At 59.8% G+C, this 27068-nt stretch overlaps 1 protein-coding gene across 2 annotated transcripts; it reads left to right on the top strand.

Annotated features, from left to right (window-relative positions):
- The first annotated feature begins 99 nt into the window (after positions 1-99).
- On the top strand, positions 100-27067 carry NOP14 (NOP14 nucleolar protein). 2 transcript variants are annotated; one of them, XM_051836676.2, is made up of 18 exons: positions 100-429; positions 3315-3449; positions 3877-4018; positions 9487-9629; positions 11521-11655; positions 12343-12465; positions 13603-13734; positions 15526-15775; positions 16875-17005; positions 17894-17979; positions 19278-19413; positions 23130-23231; positions 23479-23632; positions 25661-25820; positions 26095-26242; positions 26423-26541; positions 26640-26795; positions 26913-27067. In XM_051836676.2, exons 1-18 carry the CDS (start codon positions 262-264, stop codon positions 27010-27012), a joined length of 2520 nt encoding a protein of 839 aa, XP_051692636.2. In that variant the 5' UTR covers positions 100-261; the 3' UTR covers positions 27013-27067. The 2 variants fall into 2 exon arrangements, with proteins under 2 accessions (XP_051692636.2, XP_051692637.2); XM_051836677.2 differs by lacking the exon at positions 100-429 and adding an exon at positions 941-1655.
- The last annotated feature ends 1 nt before the right edge of the window (position 27068 follows it).

Raw genomic sequence — 27068 nt, 5'->3', positions numbered from 1 at the left:
CAGCAGGCCTCGCGCTGAAGGCCGCGGCGGCGCGCGGGCTGCTGGGAGTTGTAGTCGCCCAGCGTGCTCGCGTGGGAGCCGAGCGGGATCTCGTTGGTGACTTCCGGGAAGTGTCTGCCTCTCCCCGTTTCCGGGTGCCGGCGCGTGCTTCCGCAGGCGCGTTGCGCCGCCGGTCGTTTTTGGTTTTTGTGTGTGTGTTTTTTTTGTTTTTCCTTTCTCGGGGTCTCCGGGGCCTGTAGGAGGTGCGACAGCGAGCGCGCCATGGGCAAGGCCAAGTCCGCCGGCGCGCGCGCCAAGGCCCCCGCGGCGAAGGCCAGGCCCAACCCGTTCGAGGTGAAAGTCAACAGGCAGAAGTTCCAGGTGCTGGGCCGGCGGACGCGCCACGACGTGGGGATGCCCGGGGTGTCGCGCGCGCGCGCCCTGCAGAAGGTGAGCGCGGGGGGCGCCGGGCTGGGGCGGCCGCGAGGCGGGGTCCGCGCGGGGGCGTGGGCGTGGAAGGCCCGCACGGGGGGCTCCGGAGCTGGGGAGGCCGCTTCCCGGGGCCGGCGCGGGGGGCGTGGGCGTGGGCGGGGGGCTCCGGAGCTGGGCGGTCGCGTCCCGGGGCCGGGGGCGTGGGCGGCCCGCGCGGGGGGCGCCGGAGCTGGGGAGGCGGGGAGGCCGCTTCCCGGGGCCGCGGGCGTGGGCGTGGGCGGGGGGCGCCGGAGCTGGGGAGGCGGGGAGGCAGCTTCCCGGGGCTGGCGCGGGGGGCGTGGGCGGCCCGCGCGGGGGGCGCTGGCGCTGGGTGGCCAGGAGGCCGCTTCCCGGGGGCCGGCGCGGGGGCGTGGGCGGGGGGCTCCGGAGCTGGGTGGCCGCGAGGCGGGTGGCCGCGTCCCGGGGCCGGCGCGGGGCTGCTGGCGGCGCCCGCGGTGAGCGAGCGGAGTCGCTGCGAAGTCGCTCTGTGCGTGTCGCGGTGCGGCGGAGCCTGCCTCCGGGCCCGGCGGGATTAGCAGCGGGCTGGCCCGAGGGCAGGCGGCCGGTGGTCGTCCTTGCGAACCGCTGGCAGGTCCGTCGACTACGTGAGGGGGCTTCCGGAGGTTCGCGGATGCGGCGTGTTAGGAAGAAACCGCGCGAGAATTTAAAATGCTTTTGCGCCAAATTAGACTTAACTTCTAATTCCATCTTTCCACCGACTTTTGCAGTAACCTTACGACTTGAGCACTGCTGGTTGCTAGGTTATCCCACGGCGTCGTCTTCCTGCCCTGTTCTCTAAGTTATAATAGGCATTGTGACATCACACTGGGTTTATATATTACAGCTTACGCTCTCTTGTTTAAGATTTTGTTTATTTGAAAGATTTACGCAGAGGGAGAGAGATCTTCTGGCTGCAACAGCTGGGGCTGGCCAGGCTGAAGCCAGGAGCTTCTCCTGGGTCTCCCACGGGGTGCAGGGGCCCAAATGTTTGGCCCATCTTCTGCTGCCTTCCCAGGCCATTAGCAGGGAGTAGATCAGAAGTGGAGCAGCCGGGACTCGAACCGGCGCCCATCTGGGATGCCGGCACTGCAGGCGGCGCGTTGCACTACACCACCGCACAAGCCTGTGACAGAGATGGCTGGTGCCTGCTCCTCCTCCCTCCTCCCTGCCAATGTCACTGTCAGTCCTGACCCCTCCTCTTACAGGTACAGGCTCCAGAGGTCTCTGGGTAGCCTCAGAACAGTGTCAGCTGACACACAGCGATGGCAAGGCCGTAGTCAAGCCGCAGAAAGCAGATGGGTCACGGCTCTCGCTGCAGATCTGGGTTAGAATCCGCCTGCCCTCCTGGTTTTGGACTGTGTGTGTCTGTTGCATTTAGGTTCTCGCATCTGATTACTACAGCAAACCCTGTGGTTTATTTAAATAGTGTATCTCAAGTTCTGTTAAGTTTTAGAAAGTTATTTGAGAAGCAGAGACCGGGCGCTCCCACACACTGGTTCACTGCCTAAAATGCTGCACTGGCCTGGGAGCAGGTGTCCAGTGTGGATGGCAGGAACCCTATTACTGGAGCCCTCACTGTGCCTCCTAAGGCCTGCGGTAGCAGGAGGCCGGGGCCAGATGCTGGGCTAATATGGAATGTGGGCATCCCAGCTGCCAGTCCACAGGTCTGCCCCATTATAAGTTCTGTTCTGCAACTGCGGGAGCAGCAGGGTTTCGTAGAGCTTACCCTGGACTCGAACGTTACCTGGCGTCCAGCAGCCTCCCTTCCCCGTCCGGTCCTAGAGCTGGACGTCAGAGCGAGGGGCAGAAGTAGAACGGGGACAGGAGCAGCTGTGCTGGAGCCGCTGGTTCGCGTGCGGTGTCGGCTGTCCCTGGGCTCTGTCTAGCAGCAGCGAGGAGGTAGACCAGGGCACAGCGAGGAGGTAGACCAGGGCACAGCGAGGAGGAGGACGGGGAGGAGTGCCCGCTCAGCAGGTGTTCATTGAGCTGACTGCCGGGCGGCAGCGGGTCCTCACTACATTCTAAGTGAAACACGTTCGTGTTTTGGAATGAGAAGAAAGATGCGTTGCCAGCGTTAGTCTCTCCGGCATTGCTAAGTTCAGTTCTCACACGGCTTTCCAAGTGGCTTCTCACAAATGCGAGGAATCCCTGAAGCAGGCAAGAAGCGCTCGGATCTGACTGGGTCCGGGTTTCCCGCGCCGGCCGGGACGCACCCCTCCCCGGTGACTCCCGTCCTGGTCACTGCTGCTGCATCAGACCCCGCTCGGCGGCAGTCCCTGCGGAGACAGGGGTTTCTGTCAGGGGTAAAAGTCCGTAGCCAGCCGCCTCGGGACCGTGGCCGCAGCCCCCCACGCGCATCCGCCAGGGGATTCAGCCTCGAGGTCAGGCACCGCCGAGTGATGCGGGAAACAGCGGTGCCTGGAGGTGTGCTCTCAGTCGTTGAACTGCGTCCTTGAAGTGTCGCTCCTTTGGTGTCCTCCAGTGCGAAGTCAAGTTGGGAGCCCACCTGGTCACCTTGTCTGTGACCTCAAGCCTGCAGGAAGGCACAGCTCTGCGCTGTGAGAGACGCCCTCCGGAGTGGAAAGGACCCAGACTTTCCCTCTTGCGGGAGTAAACGCGAGGCCCGGTGCTGCGCCGCAGCTGGGAGAGCAGCTCTGTCCTCGGGCGGCGTGCGTCCCCTCCCTCTCACAGCGCAGACTCACTCCAGAGAGGAGGACGAAGTCGCCGCTCCGCGAACGGTGGCTTTCTCTTCTCAGGAGGGAAGGCCTGTCACCCACGAGAGCGGCTGGTGGGTGAGCTCAGCCCCCGGCACGTGGGTGTCACAGGAAGTGGTTGTGATACTGTCTGGCGGTCTTGTTTTCCAGCGTACCCAGACTTTACTGAAGGAGTACAAGGAAAGGAACAAGTCCAATGTGTTCGCAGACAGGCGCTTTGGGGAGTACGATGGCAGCATGAGCCCCGAGGAGAAGATGATGCAGCGGTTTGCTCTGGAGCAGCAGGTACGGGGGCCGCATCCCTGCGCCTCGCCTCGCCTCGCCTCTGCGGTCCAGCTCTGAGCGCCTGAGCTGGCGGGCTGGGCCCGAGAGGAAGCAGCCTTCGCGGAGGTCGCTTGGCTGGCTCCGGCTCTCTAGGGGAGAGGCGGTGGTTGTATTAGAGTCTCAACCACGTTTGGTTTCGAGTCTGATGGTTGCAGAGTGAGTAGGTGGAGGGACAAGCTGGCGAGGAAGGCTCGTCCACAGCAGGTTGCTCTGGCCCGCTGGTCTGTGTAAGAATTGTGTGTGTTACCTGAATCATCACTGAAATAACTCAGGGTAACAGGAAGGCTGCACTGTCACGTTTCACATGTAATGGGAAGATAAGCTTGTTTGTGCTATGGAATGAGCATGGTGCTGCTAGGAAGCTGATTTTGTTCCCCTCTTCTGTCAGAAACATCATGAGAAAAAAAGCGTCTACAACCTGAACGAAGATGAAGAGCTAACCCATTACGGCCAGTCTTTGGCAGACATCGAAAAGCACCATGACGTGGTGGACAGTGACAGTGATGCTGAGGACCGAGGGACGTTGTCTGGTAAGGCCGGGGGTGCCCCCCACAAGCCTGAGGGTGTGTACAGAGCCAGGGACCGTCTGTTCCCCGTGGGGCTGTGTCCTGCTCTTGGAGGCCTAGAGAAGCATGAGAGTTTGATGGTGAACCTTCCAGTGGATTCCACATGTGACAGTTTTATTTCTTAAATTTTGAAACTTGAAGACAGTTTGTATAGATAGATAGGTGTTTCATTATCCTACTTGAACCTCACAGCCCATTTTGCCCAGGAGCTCAGAGATAAAATGTCCTGTGCCCAAGGGTGTAAGCTGTGGCCTGGGGGCACCGACCCTGGGGACAGCTGTCTTCCCCATTTTATGCATTCTGACCTAATATTTCCACCACCAGAACTTAGGTGGTTCTTTCAGTCTTTACTTACCATGGGACTAATTAATGGCAGTTTTTTTTTTTTTTTTTTTTTTTTTTTTTTTTTAAGATTTATGTATTTATTTATTTGAGAAGCAGAGGGAGAGAGAAAGAGAAGTGTTCCATCTGCTGGTTCACTCCCCAGGTGGCTACAACGGCCAGAGCTGCACCAATCAGGAGCCAGGAGCTTCCTCCGGGTCTCCCATGTGGGTGCAGGGGCCCAAGGACTTGGTTCATTTTCTGCTTTCCCAGGCCAAAGCAAAGAGCTGGATTGGAAGTTGACCAGTCGGGACCTGAACCAGTGCCCACGTGGAATGCTGGCACTGCAGGCAGCAGTTTTATCAGCTATGCCACAGCGCCGGCCCCAAATTATGGCAGTTTTGAGAGGGAAATAATATTGAGCCACAAATCTGTAGACAACATGGGACCAATTAAATTGTGGGGCCTTAATTTATATTAATATACAACTAAACTGAATTAGGACTCAGTTTTGTTTTTAAAGATTTACTTATGTATTTGAAAGTCAGAGTTACACAGAGAACGAGAGAGAGAGAGAGAGAATAGGTCTTCCATCCACTGGTTCACTCCCCAGTTGGCTGCAACGGCTGGAGCCGGGCCAGGCGGAAGTCAGCAGCCAACAGCTTCTTCCGGTCTCCCACGTGAGTGCAGGGTTCCAAGAACTTGGGCCATCTTCTGCTGCTTTCTCAGGCCATAGCAGAGAGCTGGATCGGAAGTGGAGCAGCCGGGACTCAAACCTGCACCAATATGGATGCCGGTGCTGCAGGTGGCAGCTTTATCCTCTACACCACAGTGCCAGCCCCAGGAGAGATTAATCTTTCATCTGCTGGTTCACTCCCCAGATGGCCGAAACAGCCAGAGCTGGGCCAGGCTGGAGCCAGGAGCTTCCTCCAGGTCTCCCACATGGTGGCAAGGGCCCAAACAGCTGGGACTCAAACTGGTGCCCGCGTGACCGAGAAGGTGGTGGTGTGCCGAGACTCGAGGACTGCGTAGGGGAAGGTGTCCCCACAAAGCGGAATGGGGAGCCTTTTTTCTGCCAAGGGCCATTTGGATGTTTATAGTAGCATCACTCACAGGCCGTCCGAAGTTAACTCCCAACTCAAAATCCGTCTACCTGTGGGTGCCATGACAGGAGCAGGACGTTCCCCACCCCTGCCGGAGGTGGGGCCAGCAAGGAGGTTTTGCCTGGGGGACAGGGAGATGGTGACAGACGAACGGGGTCTCCTGGGCCACAGGAAGAGGTCGGCTTTGAGTCAGGAAGTGGCACCATGGCGTTAGGATGAGCGGGCTTCCTCCTGAGTGGATGTAAGTGCAGGAGGAGGAAGCGAGGTGGCTCTAGAGTCTCGGCCTGAGCCCCCGGGAAGCTACAGGTGCCATTCACGGCCGTCCGCAGCAGGGGGGAGGTGAGGTGCTCGTGAGGTCCAGGGGGCACTGGAGTCCAGAGTCCAGGGGACCGAACAAGGCCACCAGGGGAAGAGGCGGCAGTGGAGCTGGGGGAGGGGCTCCCAGCTGCCAGTGAGGCCCTGGGTGGGTGTTGGCCAGGAGCCAAGTGGAGGTCTTTGCTAGGAGGCAGTGATAGGAGATGAAGAGGAAGTCAGGAAACTGACCTGTGAATCAGGCGAGAGTCCAGCTCAGAGGAGAGGCTCAGCCAGCCCGGAGGAGTGAGGAGACAGGAGAAGGCAGGCTGTGGAAGAGAAGAGTACAGGGGCTAGCGCCTGCAGCGCCAGCATCCCATATGGGCGCCAGTTCTAGTCCCGGCTGCTCCTCTTCTGATCAGCTCTCTGCTGTGGCCTGGGAAAGCAGTAGACGGTGGCCCAAGTCCTTGGGCCCTGCACCTACGTGGGAGACCCGGAGGCAGCTCCTGGCTCCTGGCTTCAGATCAGTGCAGCTCTGGCTGTTGCTGCCATCTAGAGAGTGAACAAGTGGATGGAAGACCTCTCTCTGTTTCTCTCCCTCTTTATATAACTCTGTCTTTCAAATAAATAAAAATAAATCTTAAAAAAAAAAAAAAGAAAATGGAGTACAGGAGCATTGGGTAGGGGCTGAGCAGTAGGGAAGGGGCGTAGGGTGGCGGGGAGCTTTTTCTTTAAACCTGAGTGGAGTCCGACAGCGCTGCATAGGATGAGGCGCAGTGATGCGTGGAAGGCTGTGCTCTGCTGAGGTCGTTCCTTGAGTAGGTGAGAAGGGGCGGGATCTCATTGCTTGGTGGCGGGAGTCGGCCCTGGACAGTTCCAGGGCTCAGCTGCTGTGGGACGGGCTGGTGTGAGGGGCGAGGTCACAGCCAGGGAGGGGAGAGAATGGCCTGGTGTCAAGAGCCCATCTGAAGGTGGCAGTTTTGGTTTTGGGTTTTTTTTGTTTTTTTTTTTTTTTTTTTTTTTTTTTTTTTTTTTTTTTTAGATTATTTATTTGAAAGAGTTACAGAAAGGGAGAGGCAGAGAGAGGTCTTCCATCCACTGGTTCACTCCCCGGATGGCCAGAGCAGCCAGTGCTGGGTCACGCTGAAGCCAGGAGTCCGGAGCTTCATCCGAGTCTCCCACATGCACTGCTTTCCCAGGCATTGGCAGTGGAGCTGCCGGGACATGAACCGGTGCCCCTGCGGGCTGCCGGCTCTGCAGGTGGCAGCCTCCCTGCTGCGCACAGCGCCGTCCCAGCGCGCAGTCTTGTGTGGTGTTCCTTTCACCACCAGCCTTCGCCTGCACAGGCACTAGCAGGGAGCGGGTGTGGAGCTTGATTTAGCTCCTGCAGGAAGAGGGGTGAGGCTGGGAGCTGTTGGGGTGCTCGGCCTGGGCTGGAGGATGACCCGACGTTTTACCTCGTGGGGCTTTGGGTAAATCCCCTACATCTGCGCCTTTGTTTTTCCGTCTGATAACCGGGTTCCTAAGGTGTTTTGTGTGACGACTCCCGTGTCCGAGTTCTCTGCTGGCCGATGGGGCGGGCTGAAGGTGAATGACCCTCTTTAATTCTGCCTGTGCCTTTGAAGCCTCCCAGTGCTGATGGAGGGGTGTGGCGTGGCGGAGCCTCTGCCCTGAGCCGGGCTCTCCTCCCACCAGCACTCTGGTGCCACCTGTGTTCTTGCATGTCCCAGTCTCCTGAGAGTGAACACAGTTTATAGACGAGTTCTCGGTGTTCCCAGTCACTCGAGTTATGGCCGCTTGGTAATGTGGTGGGTCTGGGTTCCCTCCTCTGCATCGTTTTATAGATTCATTTATATATTTATTAGAAAGATGGAGTAACTGGGAGTATCCATCCACTGGTTTATTCTTTCAGTAGCTACAACCGCCAGGGCACAGCTAGGTGGAAGCCGGGGGTCAGGAACTCCATCTGGGTCTCTCATGGGTGGCAGGGACCCAGGCACTTGGGCCCTCATCAGCTGCCTCCTCGGGAGAATTAGCAGGAAGCTGGATCAGAAGTGGAGTAGGGGCGGCGCTGTGGTGTAGCGGGTAAAGCTTCTGCCTGCAATGCTGGCATCCCATATGGGTGCCAGTTCAAGTCCCAGCTGCTCCATTTCCGATCCAGCTCTCTGCTGTGGCCTGGGAAAGCAGTAGAAGATGGCCCAAGTCCTTGGGCCCCTGCACCCACGTGGGAGACCTGGAGGACGCTCCTGGCTCCTGGCTTCCTCTCGGCACAGCTCCGGCCATTGCAACCATCTAGGGAGTGAACCAGCAGATGGAAAACCGACCTCTCTCTCTCTCTGTCTCTGCTTCTGACTGTCTGTAACTCTGCCTTTCAAATGAAATAACTAAATCTTTTTTTAAAAAATAAAGTGGAGTAGCCAGAACTCAATCTAGTACTCTGCTTCAGAACACAGGCGTTACAAATGGCGGCTACACCCACTGTGCCACGCCGGCCTCTTGTATGGGCTTTCCTGGAGCAGGGGCTCGGCTTGCATGTTTCTTCAGTGCCGGTGTGCCTGATGCCTCATGCCGCCTGCTACCTTTGAGTGTAGTTTGTCTCTGAAACTCATGCTGTGATTTGCTTGTCACTGTGGCAATACTGTACTGGGGCGGTGGGGCCTTTAAGAAAGCGTAGCTCAGGGCTGGCCCTGTGGGGCGGCGGGTGAGCTGCCACCTGAGATGCCAGCATCCCACACGGGCACCGGTTCAAGTCCCGGCTGCTCCACTTCTGATCCAGCTCCCTGCTGATGCTCCTGGGAGAGCAGTGGAGGACGGCCCAGGTCCTAGGGCCCTGCGCCCACCGGGAGGACCAGAAGAAGCTCCTGGCTCCTGTCTGTCTGCTGTGGCCATGGAGGCCAGCTGAGGAGTGAACCAGCAGATGGAAGACCTCTTTCTCTCTGTCTCTCCCTCTGTCACTCTGCCTTTCAAGTGAATAAAAAAAAAAGTGTCTTAGCTCGCCGAGAGGGTGCGTGCCTCTCCTGGGTGAGTCACCGCTAGCGCAGCGCTGTGAGGCCGCTGCAGCTCACGGGCTGTGGGGCTGCCACGCGCAGACTTCCCAGCATCCGGTCCGCGAGCCCGAATGCTTTAAAAAAAGTTACCCAGCGTCTGGTGTTCTGTAACAGGTACAGAAAACACCCGTTAACTGTGCTTGAGTTTCTACTTGAATCTGGCATGCTCAGGGCTGCTTTGGAGATGTGCCGGCACAGTACCGCAGCAGGCACTGCCGGGCGGTGGGCGCTGTGCAGCAGGTTGGGTACTGCTAGGGGTACCCACTTCCCGGGTCGGAGTGCCCGCTTCCTGGGTCGGAGTGCCTGCTTCCTGGGTCGGAGTGCCTGCTTCCCGTGCCTGCTTCCCGGGTCGGAGTGCCCGCTTCCTGGGTCGGAGTGCCTGCTTCCTGGGTCAGAGTGCCTGCTTCCCGTGCCTGCGTGCTGTGCGCACAGGAGGCAGCAGGTGTTGACTGAGTACCTAAGTCCGTGCCATGCACGAGGGAGGCCGCCATAGAGTTCCAGGCCTGTCCCTGGCCATGTGGCCATGTGGGGAGCGAGCCAGTGAATGGGAGATTCTCTCTCTCTCTCTCTCTGTGTCTCACACACTTTCTACCTTTCAAACAAATGCTTAAGAGGAAAACGCTTGCCGAGCCGGGGCCTGGCTTCAAGGTGGTGTTTCCTCTGTCTGCAGCTGAGCTGACTGCTGCCCACTTTGGAGGTGGTGGTGGACTGCTTCATAAGAGTGCCTCCCAGCAGGAGGGCAAGGCGGGGGAGCACCCGAAGTCTCGGAGAGAACTGATTGAGGAGCTCATCGCGCAGTCCAAGCAAGAGAAGGTGGGTCAGTCAGTGCTCCTGACGTGGCTGCCCATCGGGGACGCCCTCACCGGAACATGCCCGAGATCTTTCCCCTGTGCATTCGTGGCTTGTGTGTGATATTTTGTATGCATTTAAAAGAGCATTCAATTTGAATAAGTTGTGTATGTTTAAAGGTTTGTGTGTTTATTTGAGAGGCAGAGTTACAGACAGAGGTGAAGACGGAGGAAGGTCTCCCATCTTCCAGCAGGCTTGATCCCCAAATGGCGGCAGTGGCTGCAGCTGGGTCGATCTGAAGCCAGGAGGTTCTTTTGGATCTCCCACTCTGGTACAAGAGCTCAAGGACTTGGCCATCTTCCACAGCTTTCCCAGGACATAAGCAGAGAGCTGGATGGGAAGAGGAGCAGCGGGACATGAATGGCACCCATATGGGATGCTGGTGCAGCCCCCAGGCCCATATTTTTTAAAAGATTGATAGATGGGGCCAGTGCTTGGTGTAATACGTAAAGCCGCTGCCTGCAGCGCTGGCACCCCATATGGGTACTGGTCCAAGTCCCAGCTGCTCCATTTCCAGTTCAGCTCCCTGCTGATGCGACTGGGAGTGCAGGGAAGATGGCCCAAGTCCTTGGGCCCCTGCACCCACATGGGAGACCTGGAAGAAGCTCCTGGCTCCTGGCTTCGATCAGTTGAGCTACATCCATTGTGGCCACTTGGGGAGATCTCTTTCTCTGTCACTCTGCCTTTCAAATAAATTTTTTTTTTTAGAAACACACTATTCGAATGTTCTTTATTTCAATAACTGGTTTCTTTTTTTCTTTTTCTTTTTTTTTTTTTTTGGACGGGCAGAGTGGACAGAGAGAGAGAAAGGTCTTCCTTCCGTTGGTTCACCCTCCAATGGCCGCTGCGGCCGGCACACCGTGCTGATCCGATGGCAGGAGCCAGGTACTTCTCCTGGTCTCCCATGGGGTGCAGGGCCCAAGCACTTGGGCCATCCTCCACTGCACTCCCTGACCACAGCAGAGAGCTGGCCTGGAAGAGGGGCAACTGGGACAGAATCCGGCGCCCCGACCGGGACTAGAACCCGGTGTGCCAGTGCCGCAGGCAGAGGATGAGCCTAGTGAGTGGCGGCGCTGGCCTCAAATAAATTTTTTTAAAAGTCTTTATCCACCAGTTCACTCTTTAAATGGCCGCAGTGGTCAGAGCTGGGCTGATCAGGAGCCAGAAGTTTTTTCCGGGTCTCCCACGTGGGTGCAGGGCCCAAGCACTGGGCCATCCTCCACTGCCTTCCCAGGCCACAGCAGAGAGCTGGATCGGAAGAGGAGCAGCCGGGACCAGGGTTGCGCCCATATGGGATGCCGGCACTGCAGGCAGATGCTTGGCCCGCTGCACCATGGCACCAGCCCGACATCAACTTTTTTGTGTATTTATTTTCGTCTACTTGAAGGGGAGACCAAGTGATGCAGAGAGGTTTTGTGACTTTGTTTTTTGAATTGTTTGAAAGAGTTTCAGAGAGGGAGGCATAGGAGAGATTGATCCACCTCCCATCCACTGGTCCACTCCCCACATGGCTGCAACGGGCTGAGAGTGGCCTGGCCAAGGCCAGGGGTGTCATCTAAGTCTCCCACCTGGGTGCAGGGGCCCCAGTGCGTTAGCAGGGACTGGGTGGGAAGCGGCCACCAGGTGGACACCGGCGCTGCAGGCAGCGGCCCCACCCACTGCACCGGCCACAGCAGCGCTGTTCTGTAGCGTTGCGTTGAAGGCTCTAGTTCTTCCTGGCGATTTTGGCTTTGCTGTTGACACATGTCCTGCTGGCCGAGTGGGCAGCAGGTGTTCCCTGGGCACTGGCATGAGCCAGCTTCTCCCAAGTCCAGCACTAATGGTGTGTGGTGTTATGTCTTGTTTTTTCCCCCAGAGAGAGCGACAAGCCCAACGAGAAGATGCCCTTGAGCTCACGGAAAAGCTGGACCAAGACTGGAAAGAGATCCAGACTCTCCTGTCGCACAGAAAGCCCAAGGCAGAGGCCAGAGAGAGAAAGGAGACGCCCAAGGTGGGGTGGGCCCCTGACAGACCCTGAACTTGGGTCTGTTGGGTTTCTGGGGACAGGGAGCTTGGGGTCCCTCCTGGTACCCCACATCCTGGGACACATTTTCCATTGGCCGCACATGTCGGGGCGGCCTGCCTTCAGACCCAGGTGAAGGGGTTCCTCAGAAAGGCGGCCTGTGATTGGAGACCGCTGGGGGGTTGAAGCTTCCTTGTACACCTGTGTGAGGCGTTAATTCCTTTTCCTCTAAACAGTGTTTGTTTCCTGCTGGGTCTCTTTTTCATCTAAATTTGTTGGAAATGCTGTATTTGAGTAGCTGGGTTTAGGGAAGCTCCGGGTTTGATCAGTGTCTGCCGTCTTTGTGAGGCACGCACGCCTTCTGCTACTTCACGGAGCTCCCGAGAGCCGGGCTCCGTGCCTCTGTGAGCAGCGCTCGCTTCTGTTAGCCTGAGGAAATCCGGGAAGAGTTTGCAGGAGCAGAGACGTGGCCGAGGGGTCACTGAGTTCTGCAGCCCGAGACTAGTGAGAGCAGCTTTGTTTCCAGAAGAAAAGGCTTAGGTCCGGTGCGGCCTCTTCCCTGACGGTCGGCAGCGTCGCTGGACTGTGCCCGGGCTGGCTGCCTCTGCCGATCTTGGATCTTGTTAGTGAATGTGTTCATGCAGACCCATGAGGACCTCCTTTGTTCCACCGTAGCCCGATGCCTATGACATGGTGGTGCGTGAGCTCGGCTTTGAAATGAAGGCGCAGCCCTCCAACAGGATGAAAACGGAAGAGGAGCTGGCAAGGGAGGAGCAGGAGCGGCTCCGGAAGCTGGAGGTGGGTGCAGGCGGCCTGGCACGCCGGGGCACCGGGACACCTCGTCCCGCCCCTGGAACGGCGTTGCCTCCTTTGTTTGTTGCCTTTTCTGCTTTATTTTGAAAGATAGGCTGACGACCCACGTGGCGTTTCCCAGGCTTTGTATTTACTTTGCCGTAAGTATCTATTTTTGCAAAAACATGAAACAGAATGTAGATAATATCTAACTGCATCAAATAAAAACTGGACTTTTTTTTTTTTTTAATGTAATTCAGCCTCTCCAAAACAGGTACTTAACAACACTAGGGGCTTTGCCTTCTAAACTTTTTTCTGTGTTTAAAATTTCATAGCATCTAAATAAAAATACTATTTTTATTCTATTATACTATTCTATAGCTGGCCTTTTAAGATTGATTGATTTTGAAAGAGGTAGAGAGCTTCCCTCCACTGGTTCCCTTCCCAGATGACTGCAGAGGCCGACCAGGCTGCACCCGGTGAAAGCTGGAGTCAGGAGCTCTGGGTCTCCCTCGCGGTGCAGGGGCCCAGGCACGCGGGCCGTCCTCCGCTGCTTTCCCGGGGTCTCCCTCGCGGGTGCAGGGGCCCAGGCATGCGGGCCGTCCTCCGCTGCTTTCCCGGGGTCTCCCTCGCGGGTGCAGGGGCCCAGGCACGCAGGCTGTCCTCCGCTGCTTTCCCAGGCCATTAGCAGGGAGCTGGATGGGAAGTGGAGCAGCTGGGACACAAACCAGCGCCCATGTGGAATGCTGGTGCTGCAGGCTGCGGTTTAGCCCACTGCGCCACAGCACTGGCCCTCGTATAGCCAGCCTTTGTAACCTAACCCCGTGCTGGACCTCCTCACGTGGGCTGTGTGTTCAGGTAGTGAGAGAGTTGAGCTGTGTGTTCAGGGGCTCCTTGCCCCTCACTTCTCATGCAGCAGTGGTGAGTTCCAGTCAGGGCTGGATGCAGGGACCTGGGTGACAGCCTTCCCTGCCTTGGACTGCAAAGTATTTCTCCCACAAGGCTCAGTAGCTCATGAATGAGGAAGTCTTCCTCAGTTTGCAGGCAGCAGGTGCACGGGTGGGCCCTGCCCCGCTGTCCAGGAGCCGGGCTGGCGCCCCCTGGTGGTGGGCTTGTGAGCACTCGTGACCCGTCTCTGCTCAGGCTGACAGACTTCGAAGAATGCGCGGAAGGGACGAGGGTGACAGCAGGAAGGAACCGCAGCATGCGTCTGCAGATGACTTAGACGACGGCTTCGTGCTGGACGCGGATGATAGGCGATTGCTTTCTTACAGGGTAAGTTTCCGCTTCTCTTTTTTTCATACTCATTTCAAACGCGTTTTCTGGTGTTTATGTACGGGGCTTAGCACAGATGAGAATTTTGAGTGGTTTCCTTAAAGCTTCTGTGTTTTCTACTTATTTGAAACACAGAAACAGATGTCCTGTCCAGTGGTGCAGCGGCCAGCTGCACACGGCACGTCAGGACTGCGTCAGGCAGGAGTCGGGAACAGAATCAGTCCCCGTCCCCTGTGGTTGACAGCGACCGGCCTGGCAGGGAGCGCCTCAGCACGAGGCCGAATGAGAGCGGAGCTGGGACCTGAGCCCAGGCGCTCTAGTGTGCGATGCAGGCATCCCACATGGTGGGTTTTTTCCTTTACTTTTAAAGATTTATTTATTTATTTACTTATTTGAAAGGCAGAGAGAGAGGTGTCTTCCATCCGCTGATGGCTGCAGTGGCCAGAGCTGTGCTGATCCGAAGCCAGGAGCCAGGAGCTTCTTCAGGTCTCCCATGAGGGTGCAGGGGCCCAAGCACAGGGCCATCTCCCACTGCTTTCCCAGGCCACAGCAGGGAGCTGGATTGCAAGTGGAGCAGCCGGGACTCCAACCAGCATCCGTATGGGATGCCGGTACTGCACGCGGCAGCTTTACCTGCCATGCCCCAATGTCTTAACTACTAAGCCAGATCCTCATCTTATTTCTTTTAAGTTCTTTATCAGTTGTTTAGAGTTCATCAGACATTAAAAGGTCAGAGGGTAGACTCACAAAACACGCCCCCCCTCCCCCGTACAGAAACGGCATCAACTGAACTACTTGCTGTTTCTGTGACCTGCCTTTTTTTTTTTTTTTTTTTTGACAGGCAGAGTGGACAGTGAGAGAGAGAGACAGAGAGAAAGGTCTTCCTTTTTTTGCCGTTGGTTCACCCTCCAATGGCCCGCCACAGCCGGCGCACTGCGGCCGGCGCACTGCGCTGATCCGATGGCAGGAGCCAGGTGCTTCTCCTGGTCTCCCATGGGGTGCAGGGCCCAAGCACTTGGGCCATCCTCCACTGCACTCCCGGGCCACAGCAGAGAGCTGGCCTGGAAGAGGGGCAACCGGGACAGAATCCGGCGCCCCGACCAGGACCAGAACCTGGTGTGCCGGCACCGCAAGGCGGAGGATTAGCCTAGTGAGCCGCGGCGCCGGCGTGTGACCTGCTTTTTAATTGTGCAGTTTATACCTGCATGATTATCTGCATAGCCGCAGCAGAGTGCCGAGGGAGCTGACTTGGGGGTAGAGTTCTGAATAGCTTTGAGTAGAGCAATTGAGTTTCTAGGGCTGGTGAAGTTTTTAGATAACAAACTTTGTAAGGATGGTAGTTGTCTCCTTTTAGAGTGTGTCAGTCAGGGTTTGGGGCAGAGAAACAGGTGTTTCCAGAGAAAAGAGGCCAAGACAGGAACTTGAGGTGCAGACAAAAATCCAAGGTCGTCTGGGTAGCAGAAGGGGTCGCCCCATGGTGCAGCTGAAAAGCCAAAGAGCCACTGCCCTCCCCACTGCCCGCAGGCCCCCAGAGTGGCCGCTGACCGCTGTCCTCACCTTGGATGCACGCTGTTCCCTGGCAAAGCCTTGCCCTCATCCGGGCGTCTGAGAGCCTTTAGCTCCAGTGGCCAAGGGTGGCTTTGGTGGGGGTGGACAGGGGAGCTGAGGGCCATGGACAGAGTGCCCGCATCTGTGTGCGCCTTGCAGAGGGCACAGAGCGCAGGGTGGTGTGTGTAGGGTGTGGTTCCCGCCGGGTCCTGACACCCTGTGGTCTCCTGGGTCTCTTCCTAGGATGGGAAGATGAACGTCGAGGACGATGTGCGGGAAGAGCAGAGTCAGGAAGGCAGCGGCACTGAGAGCGAGGAGGAGGGGGCGGACTCCGAGGAGAGTGACGGCCCAGACAGCCACTCAGACCTGGAGTCCAACACAGGGAGCGAGGGAGAGGAGAGGCCAGGGGGCCAGCAGCGTCAGACTCCTCAGAGAAGGGTGACCAGTGGTGAGCCCGGAGCTGCAGGAGCTGAGCTGCCCTACACGTTTGCAGGTAGGTGACCCGTGTGCGGGCGCGCTCCCTGACGCGTGTGCGGGCGAGCTCCCTGACGCGTGTGCGGGCGAGCTCCCTGACGCGTGTGCGGGCGAGCTCCCTGACCGTGTGCGGGCGAGCTCCGTGACGCGTGTGCGGGCGAGCTCCCTGACCGTGTGCGGGCGAGCTCCCTGACCGTGTGCGGGCGAGCTCCCTGACGCGTGTGCGGGCGAGCTCCCTGACCGTGTGCGGGCGAGCTCCCTGACCGTGTGCGGGCGAGCTCCCTGACCATGTGCGGGCGAGCTCCCTGACCCGTGTGCGGGCGAGCTCCCTGACCGTGTGCGGGCGAGCTCCCTGACCGTGTGCGTGCGAGCTCCGTGACCCGTGTGCGGGCAAGCTCCCTGACGCGTGTGCGGGCGAGCTCCCTGACGCGTGTGCGGGCGAGCTCCGTGACCCGTGTGCGGGCGAGCTCCCTGACACGTGTGCGGGCGAGCTCCGTGACCCGTGTGCGGGGGAGCTCCCTGACGCGTGTGCGGGCGAGCTCCGTGACCAGGCCGTGGGCTTGCAGGGAGAGGGAGGGACACAGTCCTGTTCTTGATGTCAGCCACGCACGTCCTGGCACCAGTGCTCCCTGGGGTGCTGTGGGCCGTACCCAGCTGAGGCAGGTACTCTGGCGGTCAGCATGGCGTCCACAGATGGGCTTCCCTGAGATGTCCTGTGACGGGGGAGAAGTCGGTTCCTTCACGCTGTGTTTAGTCTCTCTCTCTCTCTCAGCGGAAGTGTCACTCTTGTCTTAAATGTTGAGTGTGGAGTGCTTGTGTGTGTGATTAGATTTCCATTTATTTGAGCAGGGTGAGGGGGAACAGGCAGGCAGACCGCAGTCCTGTCTGCTGGCTTACTCCCCAGCGCTGGGCTGGGCTGGGCCGGGCCGGGCCGGGCCTCAGTCCACATTGCGCTCGAGGTGGCAGGGAGCCAGTGACTTGGTTTCCGTCACATGGCAGTCTACCAGGATCTGCGTGAGCAGACAGCTGGAATCGGGAGCAGGGGCCTGGAAGCGGACGTGGGACGTGGTTTCCTGACCGTTGGTCTGAATGCCTGCTCCCTCTTGTGTTGTTGATAGCTCCTGAATCCTACGAGGCCCTGAGGTCCTTGCTGTCGGGAAGGCCCATGGAAGAGCAGTCTCTGGTGGTGGAGAGAATTCAGAAATGCAACCATCCAAGTCTCGCAGAGGGCAACAAAGCCAAGCTAGAGGTATGCTGCAGAGGGCCGAGTGGGCGTGTCGCACGGCCCTGCTCTGGGACTGGGGCTGCTCCACGTGGTGCAGTGACGTGTGCTTCGGGCCCTGACCCTGGGCACCAGCATCACCCTTGACGAGTGTGACAACAGCTGGGGAGCACTCGGTCTGGGGCAGGCAGGGGGGACACCCCTACTCTTACCCGCCCCGCCTGGTCATTCAGATTCACAGGCGAGGAAGCCAGGGCTCGCGTAGCCGTGCAGTGGCAAGGGTGAGGCGGAGACGACGGGATGGGTGACATTCTCGCAGGCCGCCCAAGCATTGACGATGTCACCGCTGAGCTTGCAAGAATCGGGCCCCTCCATCAATCATGAAGCTGCCAGACTCCAGCTGCCTCCTTAGGCAGGGCCGAGCGGCCGTCTTGAGCCCCTCCAGCCTTTGCTTCGTCAGGATAGCAGACTCAGCTCAGGGAAGAGAGCAGAGGCGCTAAGGCGCACGGCGTGTTAGAGCACGTCGCCCGGCTGCGCTGCGCTAGCAGAGACCCACCCTGAACGTGGACACGGCTCTGCTGTCGGGACGGGTGCCACCTCCGGGCCTGCCCGTGGATCTGCGTAAATGCTCGTCCCTGCTGGCCTGTGTCCTGACCTCGGACCCAAGGACTGGGAGCGCTCCCACTGCCCCCACCCCCACCAGGCTGGCAGAGCGGCGACTACGCACACGCCTCCTCGGGCTCGGCAGGGCCCAGCAGTGGCTCTGCTGGCATTCGGGGCTGCTCCTGTCTGTGGCCCTGAGCGACCCCACGCGCCCGGTTTTCACCAGAGAGAGGCGATGCGGAAGCTGTTCACCTGTGGGTTTGTTCTTGGTGCCCAGTGGTGAGCTCTCTTTTCCCATTCGTGTTCCTGCAGAAGCTGTTTGGCTTCCTTTTGGAATACGTGGGAGATTTGGCAACAAGCGACCCGCCAGACCTCAGAGTAATCGATAAGTTGGTTGTGTAAGTACCAGTCTGGGGTGTGGAGCCGAGTGCAATGACTGATGTTTCTCCTGTTTAGAGGCGCTGACTTTTCCGTTCAGGCGGGCGGGCGGGTGGGTGGGTGGCGCAGCAGAGCGTGTGGACAGGCCTCAGAGCCCCACGTGGGATGCGCCGTGGACTTCGTTTCCTGTCGTGCTGTCAGTCACTCGACAGATGGGATTTTTTAGATATTTTAATTTTATTTCAAGGCCAGGGAGCGTCCATTCACTGGTCCACTCTCCCAGTGCCCCAAAGCAGCCAGGACTGGGCAGGCTGGAACCCCGTCCCAGTGCCCACTGCAGATGGCAGGGAGCAGCTGCAGCACAGCCATGACTCGGCCCGGCGCTCCAGTGGGCGGCGCCCCGGGGGTCCCGCCGTGCCGGGCGCCCTGGGACTGGAGATAGGTTCCTGGTCTGCGGTGGCCAGTTGTTGCTTCCTCATCAGTACACATGTGCTTCATTCTCGGCCTGGGTGGGCAAGAAGCATGGGAAGCGTGCAGAGGAGCCCCCGCTGCTGCAGGAGCCCCTGCAGGTCTGAGCCTGGGGGTCCAGACGCTCTGAACACCCTGCTAGGGGCTCCTCCGTGTGCTGCAGGCCGGCCGCCGGGCGGCTCTGGCTCCGGCCGCACTCGACAGAAGGCTGGACTCCCCTGGTGGCTGGAGGAACGCCAGCAGGGCCAAGTTCTGGGCAGTGAGCTGTGCTGGCACCTAGGGGCCCCCCTGGGGCAGCTTCCGGCCCTGGGCTGTGTGACCCGGGCGGGCTCTCCCGACAGCTTGTGTTTGTACACAGAGATGCTCGTGGTGGGCTACTCAGAAGTTAGGAACCAGCAAGCCGAGTGTAGGGTTTTATAAGCACTGTTGGAAAAACATTCTGGGTCCCACCAGGGAGGCCACAGAGAGCACTCCGTGCATGGCAAAGAAGAGGTCAGTGGGGCCAGCCAGCTTCCACTCGCTTCCCTGACCCCCGATCCTGACGCTCAGGTGGGGTTGGCTGTGTGTGACGAGCTTGGGTGGGCCACAGTATGCGTGGCCTTCCCTCCTGGGCGCCCCTTGTCTGGTCTCAGGGGAGTGTGTGGCTTTGTTTGATCTGGGATGTTAACTCCCGAGGGTAGCTTGAGTCCTTGGGGTCGGGGTCACCCCTGAATGAGTTGTCTGCAGGAAGAGGAGCTGGGGCCCGGTGAAGCCCGTATCAGGCAGCATGGCGGCTCTCTCCGACAGGAAGGCGGTGTCAGGGTTTTCTCTCTGTTATCCATCACTCTGCTGCTGTGTCTCCGCTGAACAGGCAGCTGTACAATCTCTGCCAGATGTTTCCCGAAGCCGCGAGCAGCGCCGTGCAGTTTGTCCTGCGGGATGCCATGCATGAGCTGCAAGAGAGGCTTGAGACCAGAGGCCGGGCGGCGTTTCCGGGGCTGGACGTGGTGAGCAGGGGCACATCCAGTCCAGGGCTGGACGTGGTGGGCGGGGGCACATCCAGTCCAGGGCTGGACGTGGTGGGCGGGGGCACATCCAGTCCAGGGCTGGACGTGGTGAGCGGGGGCACGTTGAGTCCAGGCTGGACGTGGTGGGCAGGGGCACATCCAGTCCAGGGCTGGACGTGGTGGGCGGGGGCACATTCATCCAGTCCAGGGCTGGACGTGGTGGGCAGGGGCACGTTGAGTCCAGGGCTGGACGTGGTGGGCAGGGGCACGTTGAGTCCAGGGCTGGACGTGGTGGGCAGGGGCACGTTGAGTCCAGGCTGGACGTGGTGGGCAGGGGCACGTTGAGTCCAGGCTGGACGTGGTGGGCAGGGGCACGTTGAGTCCAGGGCTGGACGTGGTGGGCAGGGGCACGTTCAGTCCAAGCACTGCCTTACTCACCGAAGAGCAGGTTCCGAACGCCTGTCATCACTGGAAGTGGGGGTACAGACGGAGACTGGCGAGGAGGCACGGTCGCCCCTGTAGGAGGACTCCTGTGACCCTCTGTGACCGGGCCGGCTCGGGTCTTGCCGCAGAGACGTTTTCAGGAAACAGTGTGTTTTCCCAAGGACCCAGGGCTGTGGGTGGTTTCACTTGGTCCCCAGTTTGTGTTCATTCATTGAGAGGCGTGTTAGCTGTTCTGTGAGCTTCCTGCACGCTTCCAGTTTCTGGAGAGGGTTTGTGTTAATGGTTTCTGTAGACTCCCTCTAAAGTCCTGAGCTGGCGTACACCAAGGCAGCTGCTTCTGTCTCTCTTCAAATTAGGCCTAGCTAGCTTGCTGCGGGACAGCAGGTTACAAAGACAAGTTGATGAAAGAGGGGCTGGCACCGTGGCCTGGTGGGTAGAGCCGCTACCAGCATCCCGTGTGGAGAAACAATCTTCACCCGCTGGTTCACTCCTCAGACGGCCACACGCGACAGGGCTGGGCCAGGCCAGAGCCAGGAGCCAGGAGCTGCGTCCAGGTCTCGTGTGGGTGCTGGGTTGGAAGTGGAGCAGCAAGGAGTCAGGGGCTGACGTGGAATGCCGGCACTGCAGGCAGTGGCTTAACCGCTCACAGCAACGCCAGTCCCAGCAGGACATTTTTTTTTTTTTCCAAAGATTTATTTTATTTGTTTGAAAGACAGAGTTGCAGAGAAAGCTAGAGACAGAGAGAGTCTTCCATTTGCTGGTTCACTTCCTAGATGGCCACAGCGGCCGGAGCTGTGCCGATCCGAAGCCAGGAGCCAGGAGCTTCTTCTGGGTCTCCCACAGGCAGTGCAGGGGCCCAAGCACTCGGGCCATCTTCCACTGCTTTCCCAGGCCACAGCAAAGAGCTGGGTCAGAAGTGGAGCAGCCGGGACTAGAACCGGTGCCCGTATGGGATGCTGGCGCTGCAGGCCAGGGCTGTGCCACAGCGCCGGCCCCAACCAGCAGGACTTCGACGTGTAATACCAGGCTGCCGCTCGAGCAGGCGTCCTCACGTGGCTGCTGTCACCTCCTCTGTACCTCACTTCAGTGCTGTGCTGTTCCCCGGGGCGCACGTGTCTGTTGCTGCCAGGGTGGAGAGCAGTGAACGCGGTTGGGGTGGGCTGAGGCCTGCTTCCTGGGGACCCTTACCCAGGGCACAGTTCAGGGGCTGGGTGAAGGCCTGGCCGGCCAGGAGGGAGACAGTGGGGCGACCAGTGTGTGTCTGGTCACAGTGACGGGATTCTGGGGGCTCGCAGGATCTGTTGGTGCCTCTGATCTGAAGGTTCCGAGAGCCTGCGGACCCCAGGTGCTGGGAGGGTCTGGCTGTTCAGTCTGTCCAGCAGCTGCGTGGGGCCTCCTGTGAGAGCAGCCTGTGGCCATGCCAGAGGGTGTTACTTCTGACCCTCACCTCGGGCCAGGACAGGAGCCTGGGAAATCAGACAAGGTAGCTGGGTGTCAGGAGTGGGCGCAGTTCCCGAGACAACATGCTTGTCCTTAGATGTGGTTTTATTTTATTTTTTAAAGATTTATTTGTTTATTTAAAAGGCAGAATTGCAGAAAGAAAGGGAGGGAGAGCCCTTTCATCGGCTGGTTCACTCCCCCAGATGACTGCAACAGCCGGGGCTGGGCCGGGCCTAAGTCAGCGGCTCCTCGAGTGGCACTGATCCCGTCCGAGCTCGGCCGTGGACATCCTTGGCAGTTGAGAAAGGCCCCGTCTGACAGGGCTGCCAGGTGCTCTAGGGTGTGGCAGGACCAGAGTGGAGATGACTAGATCTTAGTTCTCGGTGAGCAGTTTGACTGTTTTGCTGAAACAGTTTGTGTGATGTTTCCGGGTAAATATTTTTTCTAGCATCTAAAAAATAGTGTGTTTTGGGGACGGCACCGTGGTACAATAGGTTAATCCTCTGCCTGTGATGCTGGCATCCCATATGGGCGCCGGTTCTAGTCCCGGCTGCTCCTCTTCCCATCCAGCTCTCTGCTGTGGCCTGGGAAAGCAGTGGAGGATGGCCCAAGTGCTTGGGCCCTGCACCCGCATGGGAGACCAGGAAGAAGCTCCTGGCTCCTGACTTCGGATCAGCACAGCTCCAGCTGTTGCAGCCATCTGGGGAGTGAACCAGCGGATGGAAGACCTCTCTCTCTGTCTCTCCCTCTCACTGTCTATAACTCTACCTCTCAAATAAATAAATAAAAGATTTTTAAAAAATAGTGTGTTTTGAGTGCTCAGAGCAGCAGCAGGCCAGGGACGTGTGACGTTTTTCCTCACATGGGACTGCAGGGTGTGAGCTTAGCACTCCCCCGTGCCCAGTGGGCAGCTGGCCCTGGTGCCTGGAGGCGAGGCTCTGCTGTTCTGCGGGGCTGCACGCCTGCTGGTTTAATCTGTTGAGGAGCGTTGTGTCCGTCACAGGCGACTCGGGGCCAGGAGTGAAAAGGGTTGTGCTTCCTCACATGGGAAGGTGAGGCCTAACCCGCGAGCAGACGCTGCTGTGAGCGCTGGGACACCCATGAGGTCGGAGCCAGTGTGGAGAAGACTGACGTGTGGCAGTCTTCCAGCAGGCTTGTAGGTGCAGATGCAGCACAGGCTCGGAGCAGGACTGACGGTGCTGGGTGCCCTCCGCAGGCCGTGACTGGGCCCCGTTCAGGGCAGCACAGCACCCTGGTGTGTGGGGGGCGGGGGGTCTGGGGCCACAGGGGACGTGTGGGTCTGTGGGTGCCACCGTTTCACTAGTAATTCCATAATCTGTTTGGCTTAAAGATTTATTTTACTAACCTGAAAGAGTTACAGAGGAAGGCAGGGAGGAGGTGGAGAAAAAAGTCTTCCACCCTCTGATTCAGTCCCCAGGTGGCCACAGTGGCTGCGGCTGGACCCGGCTGAAGCCAGAAGTTTGACCCAGGTCTCCTGCTTGGGTGCTGGGGCCCAAGGACTTGAGCCATGTTCCAGTGTTTTCCCAGGCATGCTATTAGGGAGCCAGACCGGAAGTAGAGCAGCGGGACTTGAACCTGTGTCCCTATGGGATGGCATTGCTGCAGGCAGCAGCTTAACCCATTAAGCCCCAGTGCCGGCCCCCTAGAGCTAGCAGAGAGCTCTAGTGGTTCATGCTCCAGCAGTCAGAGCCGGCCCGGGCCGAGCTCGGAAGCGAGGCATGGACCAGGCTCTGGTGTGGGGCGCAGGGGCTAACCGGCCGCTGAGCCGGCTGTTTCGCTTGCCGTCCTTAACCGGTGTGCTTTCTTCCCAGCTCGTCTACTTGAAGATTGCTGGGCTGCTGTTTCCGACCTCTGACTTCTGGCACCCCGTGGTGACGCCCGCCCTGGTGTGCATGAGCCAGCTGCTCACCAAGGTGAGTGCCTCAGCCCTGCACGTGGCGGGGCTGGGTGAGGGCTCGCAGGCCGGCCGCAGAGGTCGGGCACGAAGGAGGCTGGGGGCTCCAGGAGCAGCGAGGCCGAGTGGCCAGGTGGCTGTGCGGGGGTGCTCCCCACCCCTGCTTGCCTGCTGCTGTGAGGGGCAGGCTCCCCTCTGGCAGGGAGGCTTGTGGGAGGCCTGGCGGAGTTGTGCGTGTCTTCCTGAGGGACCGTCCCGTCCTGCAGTGCCCTGTGCTGTGCCTCCGCGATGTGGTGAAGGGCCTGTTCGTGTGCAGCCTGTTCCTGGACTACGTGTCTCTGTCTCGGAGGTTCATCCCGGAGCTCCTCTGCTTCCTCCTGGGAATTCTCTACACGGCGACTCCAAACAGGCCAAGCCGAGGTGAGCCGATCGGAGGAGCTTCGTTCTAAAGTAACCCACACTCATCGCAGGGACTGGGAGGCCCTGAAGTCCTGCCGTCCGGAGGGTGGCGGTTCCCTGCTGTGTCCATACACTGCTGGGAGCCTGGAGCCCACTCCCAAGACTTGGACACAAAAATAGGTAAAATGTGTCCGTTCTTCAAGAGTCACTTACCTGAGACAGTTACACGGAGAGAGGGAGGCCTTCTGCCTGCCACTTCCCCAGGTGGCCACAACAGCTGGAGCTGAGCCCATCAGAGCCAGGAGCGTCCTCCAGGTCTCCCATGGGGGTACAGGGCCCAAGCACTTGGCCATGTTCCTCTGCTTTCCCAGGCCACAGCAGGGAGCTGGATTGGACGTGGAGGAGCCGGGATCTGAACCTGCGGCCACGTGGGCTGCTGGCGCCACAGGCGGATGCTTAAGCTAGCACACCGCACGCCAGCCCCATCAGTGTCTTTGTATTGCTATGTTGAAGTGATATGATGTTCTGGGTAAAACAAAATACATGGGTCCCTGTCGCTCCCCCTCTTCATGGAGGAACGACACTGAACCCTGCCTAGGCTTCCTATCCGAGTCACGGCACCATTATGTCGCTCCCCCTCTTTGTGGAGGAACGACACTGAACCCTGCCTAGGCTTCCTATCCGAGTCACGGCACCATTATGTCGCTCCCCGTCTTCACGGAGGAACGACACAGGACCCTGCACTGTTCTTTCGTCTGCTCGGCCCTCCCCGGGTTTGCTGCTGGTTCTTCCCGGGTTGGCTACCGACCCTTCCACCTCCGTGGAAGGGCGGTTCCCCCTGCCACTTTCCCACTTCCGCGGGGGAGCGGCACACCGCCAGCCGGCTCTCTCGGGGGCTGCACAGGTGTTCCTTCAGATAGATGTTCCCGGTGCATGTTGTCTCTCTCCTCCTTTATAGTCCTCTTCCACCAATCCCAACTCGGCTGCCCACACGCCGAGTACGCTGCTCTCCTCCAATCAGGAGCAAGTCCTACAGTTTATAGGCTGAACTGGAGGCAGCTGTGTGGAAGCTGTTTCCTCCTCTCCCAGCGCCATATTGTGGGAGAGCAGATGCATAGAATAAGTCTTAATTCGAGTAACAGTCTAGTCCGAGTTGCTCCCCACAGGTCCCCTTTTCCGTTGCCTTTTGTAATGTGACAAGTTCGGGGTCGGTCCCAGCCCCGCGGACAGCACCGCCGTGGTGTCTGGCTCAGCTTTCCACGGGGCGTTTCGCCTTGGCTGATTTCCTCGGTTCCTGTCCTCACCTGTGCCTGTATCACTTGGGGCAGCTCCACGAGTGCTGAGGACCTCCTGGGTGGTCCTCACAGCGCGTGCCGCCCCCTGGGGCTGGGATGCTGCTTGGTGTCTGTCCTCAGCCCCCTCTGGCGTGGCCGGGCCAGGGTCGGGCCGCGGCCGGAGCGTGGTGCTGCTCCGCATTGCCGTGTCTGGAGGTTTGGAGGAGCTGGCCAGTTCCCCCAGCTGCGGCCTGTCCTTCGGCCTGTCCTGTGGCCTCCCTCCCTCCAGCTGCTGGGACCAGGCCCAGCTGCCCAGTGCGACCGACCGCGTCAGGGAGCCTGATGTGCGGAAGTGCTGGGCGCCTGGCCCGGTGGGCGGGCGCGCTGGTTCCTCTGTGGGGGTGCTGGCTCAGTGCCTGCACATGCGCTGGCCTCTGCGGGCGCCCACTCCCAGACGGGCCTGACCTCGGCAGCACGCTCGGGCCCTGGCTCTGCCTGCGTCCTCGTGTTCTCCCTGGTGCGTGTATTTCCACGCGGTTTATACTGCCTGCTGGCCGCACTGAGCCAGGGACGCTGGCCCGTCTCGGAGGCAGGTCCCCGTGCCAGACCTGCACTCGGCGCGTTGCTCCGTGCTGGTCGGCTCACGTTGCAACAGGCGTCCCCAGGGGACGTGGTGACAGGAACCCCTCCCATGTCTGTTAACAAGCGAGCTGGGTGAAGGGTCACGCGTGCCCGCTAACGCCCAGGTCTCTGCCCTGTCGCACTTGGAATTCAGGTTACACCCTGGTGCACCCTTTCAGAGCCCTCGGCAAGAACTCCGAATTGCTCTTGGTGTCTGACCAGGAGGACGTGGCCACGTGGCAGAGGGGGAGCCTCCCCCTGCATTGGGCGAGCGGGCTGAGAGCCCAGACTGCGGCCGAGGCCAACCACACCAGGTGCGTGCACACCCGGGCTCCCAGAACCCCAGGTGCCCCGCCGGAAGCGTCCTCACTTGAGCTGGTTTGCTAGGTTCAAGCTCCCCGGGGCAGGCTGGAGCAGTGGTCGGCGTTCCCAGGGGAGAGCCGGCTGGTGCCCTGGCGCGACCCCAGGCTGCCTCCCCCTCAGGGGAGCGTGCTGACCTGACGGGAGCTGCCGGCGCCGGGCACGACACTGGGTTCCTGGGGCTGGGGGGCTTCGCCGGCGAGCAGCCGTCTCCCGTCCGCCCTGCAGGCTGTCCTGCCTGGCTGTGTGCCTGGCCCTGCTGAAGCACGCCGTGCAGCTGTACCGCGCACTGCCCGCCTTCCACGCTGTCTCCAGGCCCCTCGCGGCCCTCCTCACGCAGCACCTGGCCGACTGCAGCCACCCCGGTGAGCTCCAGGTGAGCCTCCTGGTGCCGTGAGCGGGGGCGCGGCCGGGCCGTCCTGTCAGTGAGTGGGGGCTTTACGCCTTAGGCCACCATCGGCAAAATCGAACAGAAGTGGTGACAGTGGGTACCGTGAGCACTGCGGACGGGCCTGGAGGGCGTCTGGACCCCGTCCCACCTGCCCACGCCCTGCAGGAGCTGTGCGGGAGCCTGCTGTCCGACCTGGAGCCGTGTGCGCAGCTGTACCGCCCGCTGACCTGCGAGAGGACCAAGCCCGTGCCCCTGAAGCTGTTCACCCCCCGCCTGGTCAAAGTGTGAGTGTGGGCACAAGCTGGCCCGGCCTGGGCCGCAGTGGGGACAGGCGAGGGGACGGACGCGGCCCTGCCCTGCCTCAGGCCGGCTCTCCCTGCAGCCTGGAGTTCGGGAGGACGCAGGGCAGCAGCAGGGCGGAGCAGGAGCGGCGGCGGCTGATCCACAAGCACAGGCGCGAGTTCAAAGGCGCCGTGCGGGAGATCCGCAAGGACAACCAGTTCCTGGCCCGGATGCAGCTGTCGGAGACGCTGGAGCGGTGAGTGCGGCCGCCGGCCGGCCCGGGCCCGCGGAGACTCTGGGCGGTGGGCGGAGACTCTGGGTGGGGCCGGGGTCTGGGCCGGGGTGCGGAGTGGACAGCGCTGCTCTCCTGCAGGGACGCGGAGAGGAAGCGCAGAGTGAAGCAGCTGCTGGGCAGCCTGGCCGCGCAGGAGGGCGAGTGGAAGGCGCTGAAGAGGAAGAAGCTCCAGAGATAGCCCCGCCCCCGCCCCGCCCCGCCCGCGGGCGGACAATTACACCTTGTAGAACTGAC

The sequence above is a fragment of the Oryctolagus cuniculus genome, chromosome 2, assembly GCF_964237555.1.
Source record: "Oryctolagus cuniculus chromosome 2, mOryCun1.1, whole genome shotgun sequence".
Lineage (NCBI taxonomy): Eukaryota > Metazoa > Chordata > Mammalia > Lagomorpha > Leporidae > Oryctolagus > Oryctolagus cuniculus.
This window is presented reverse-complemented; position numbering and strand designations above follow the sequence as displayed.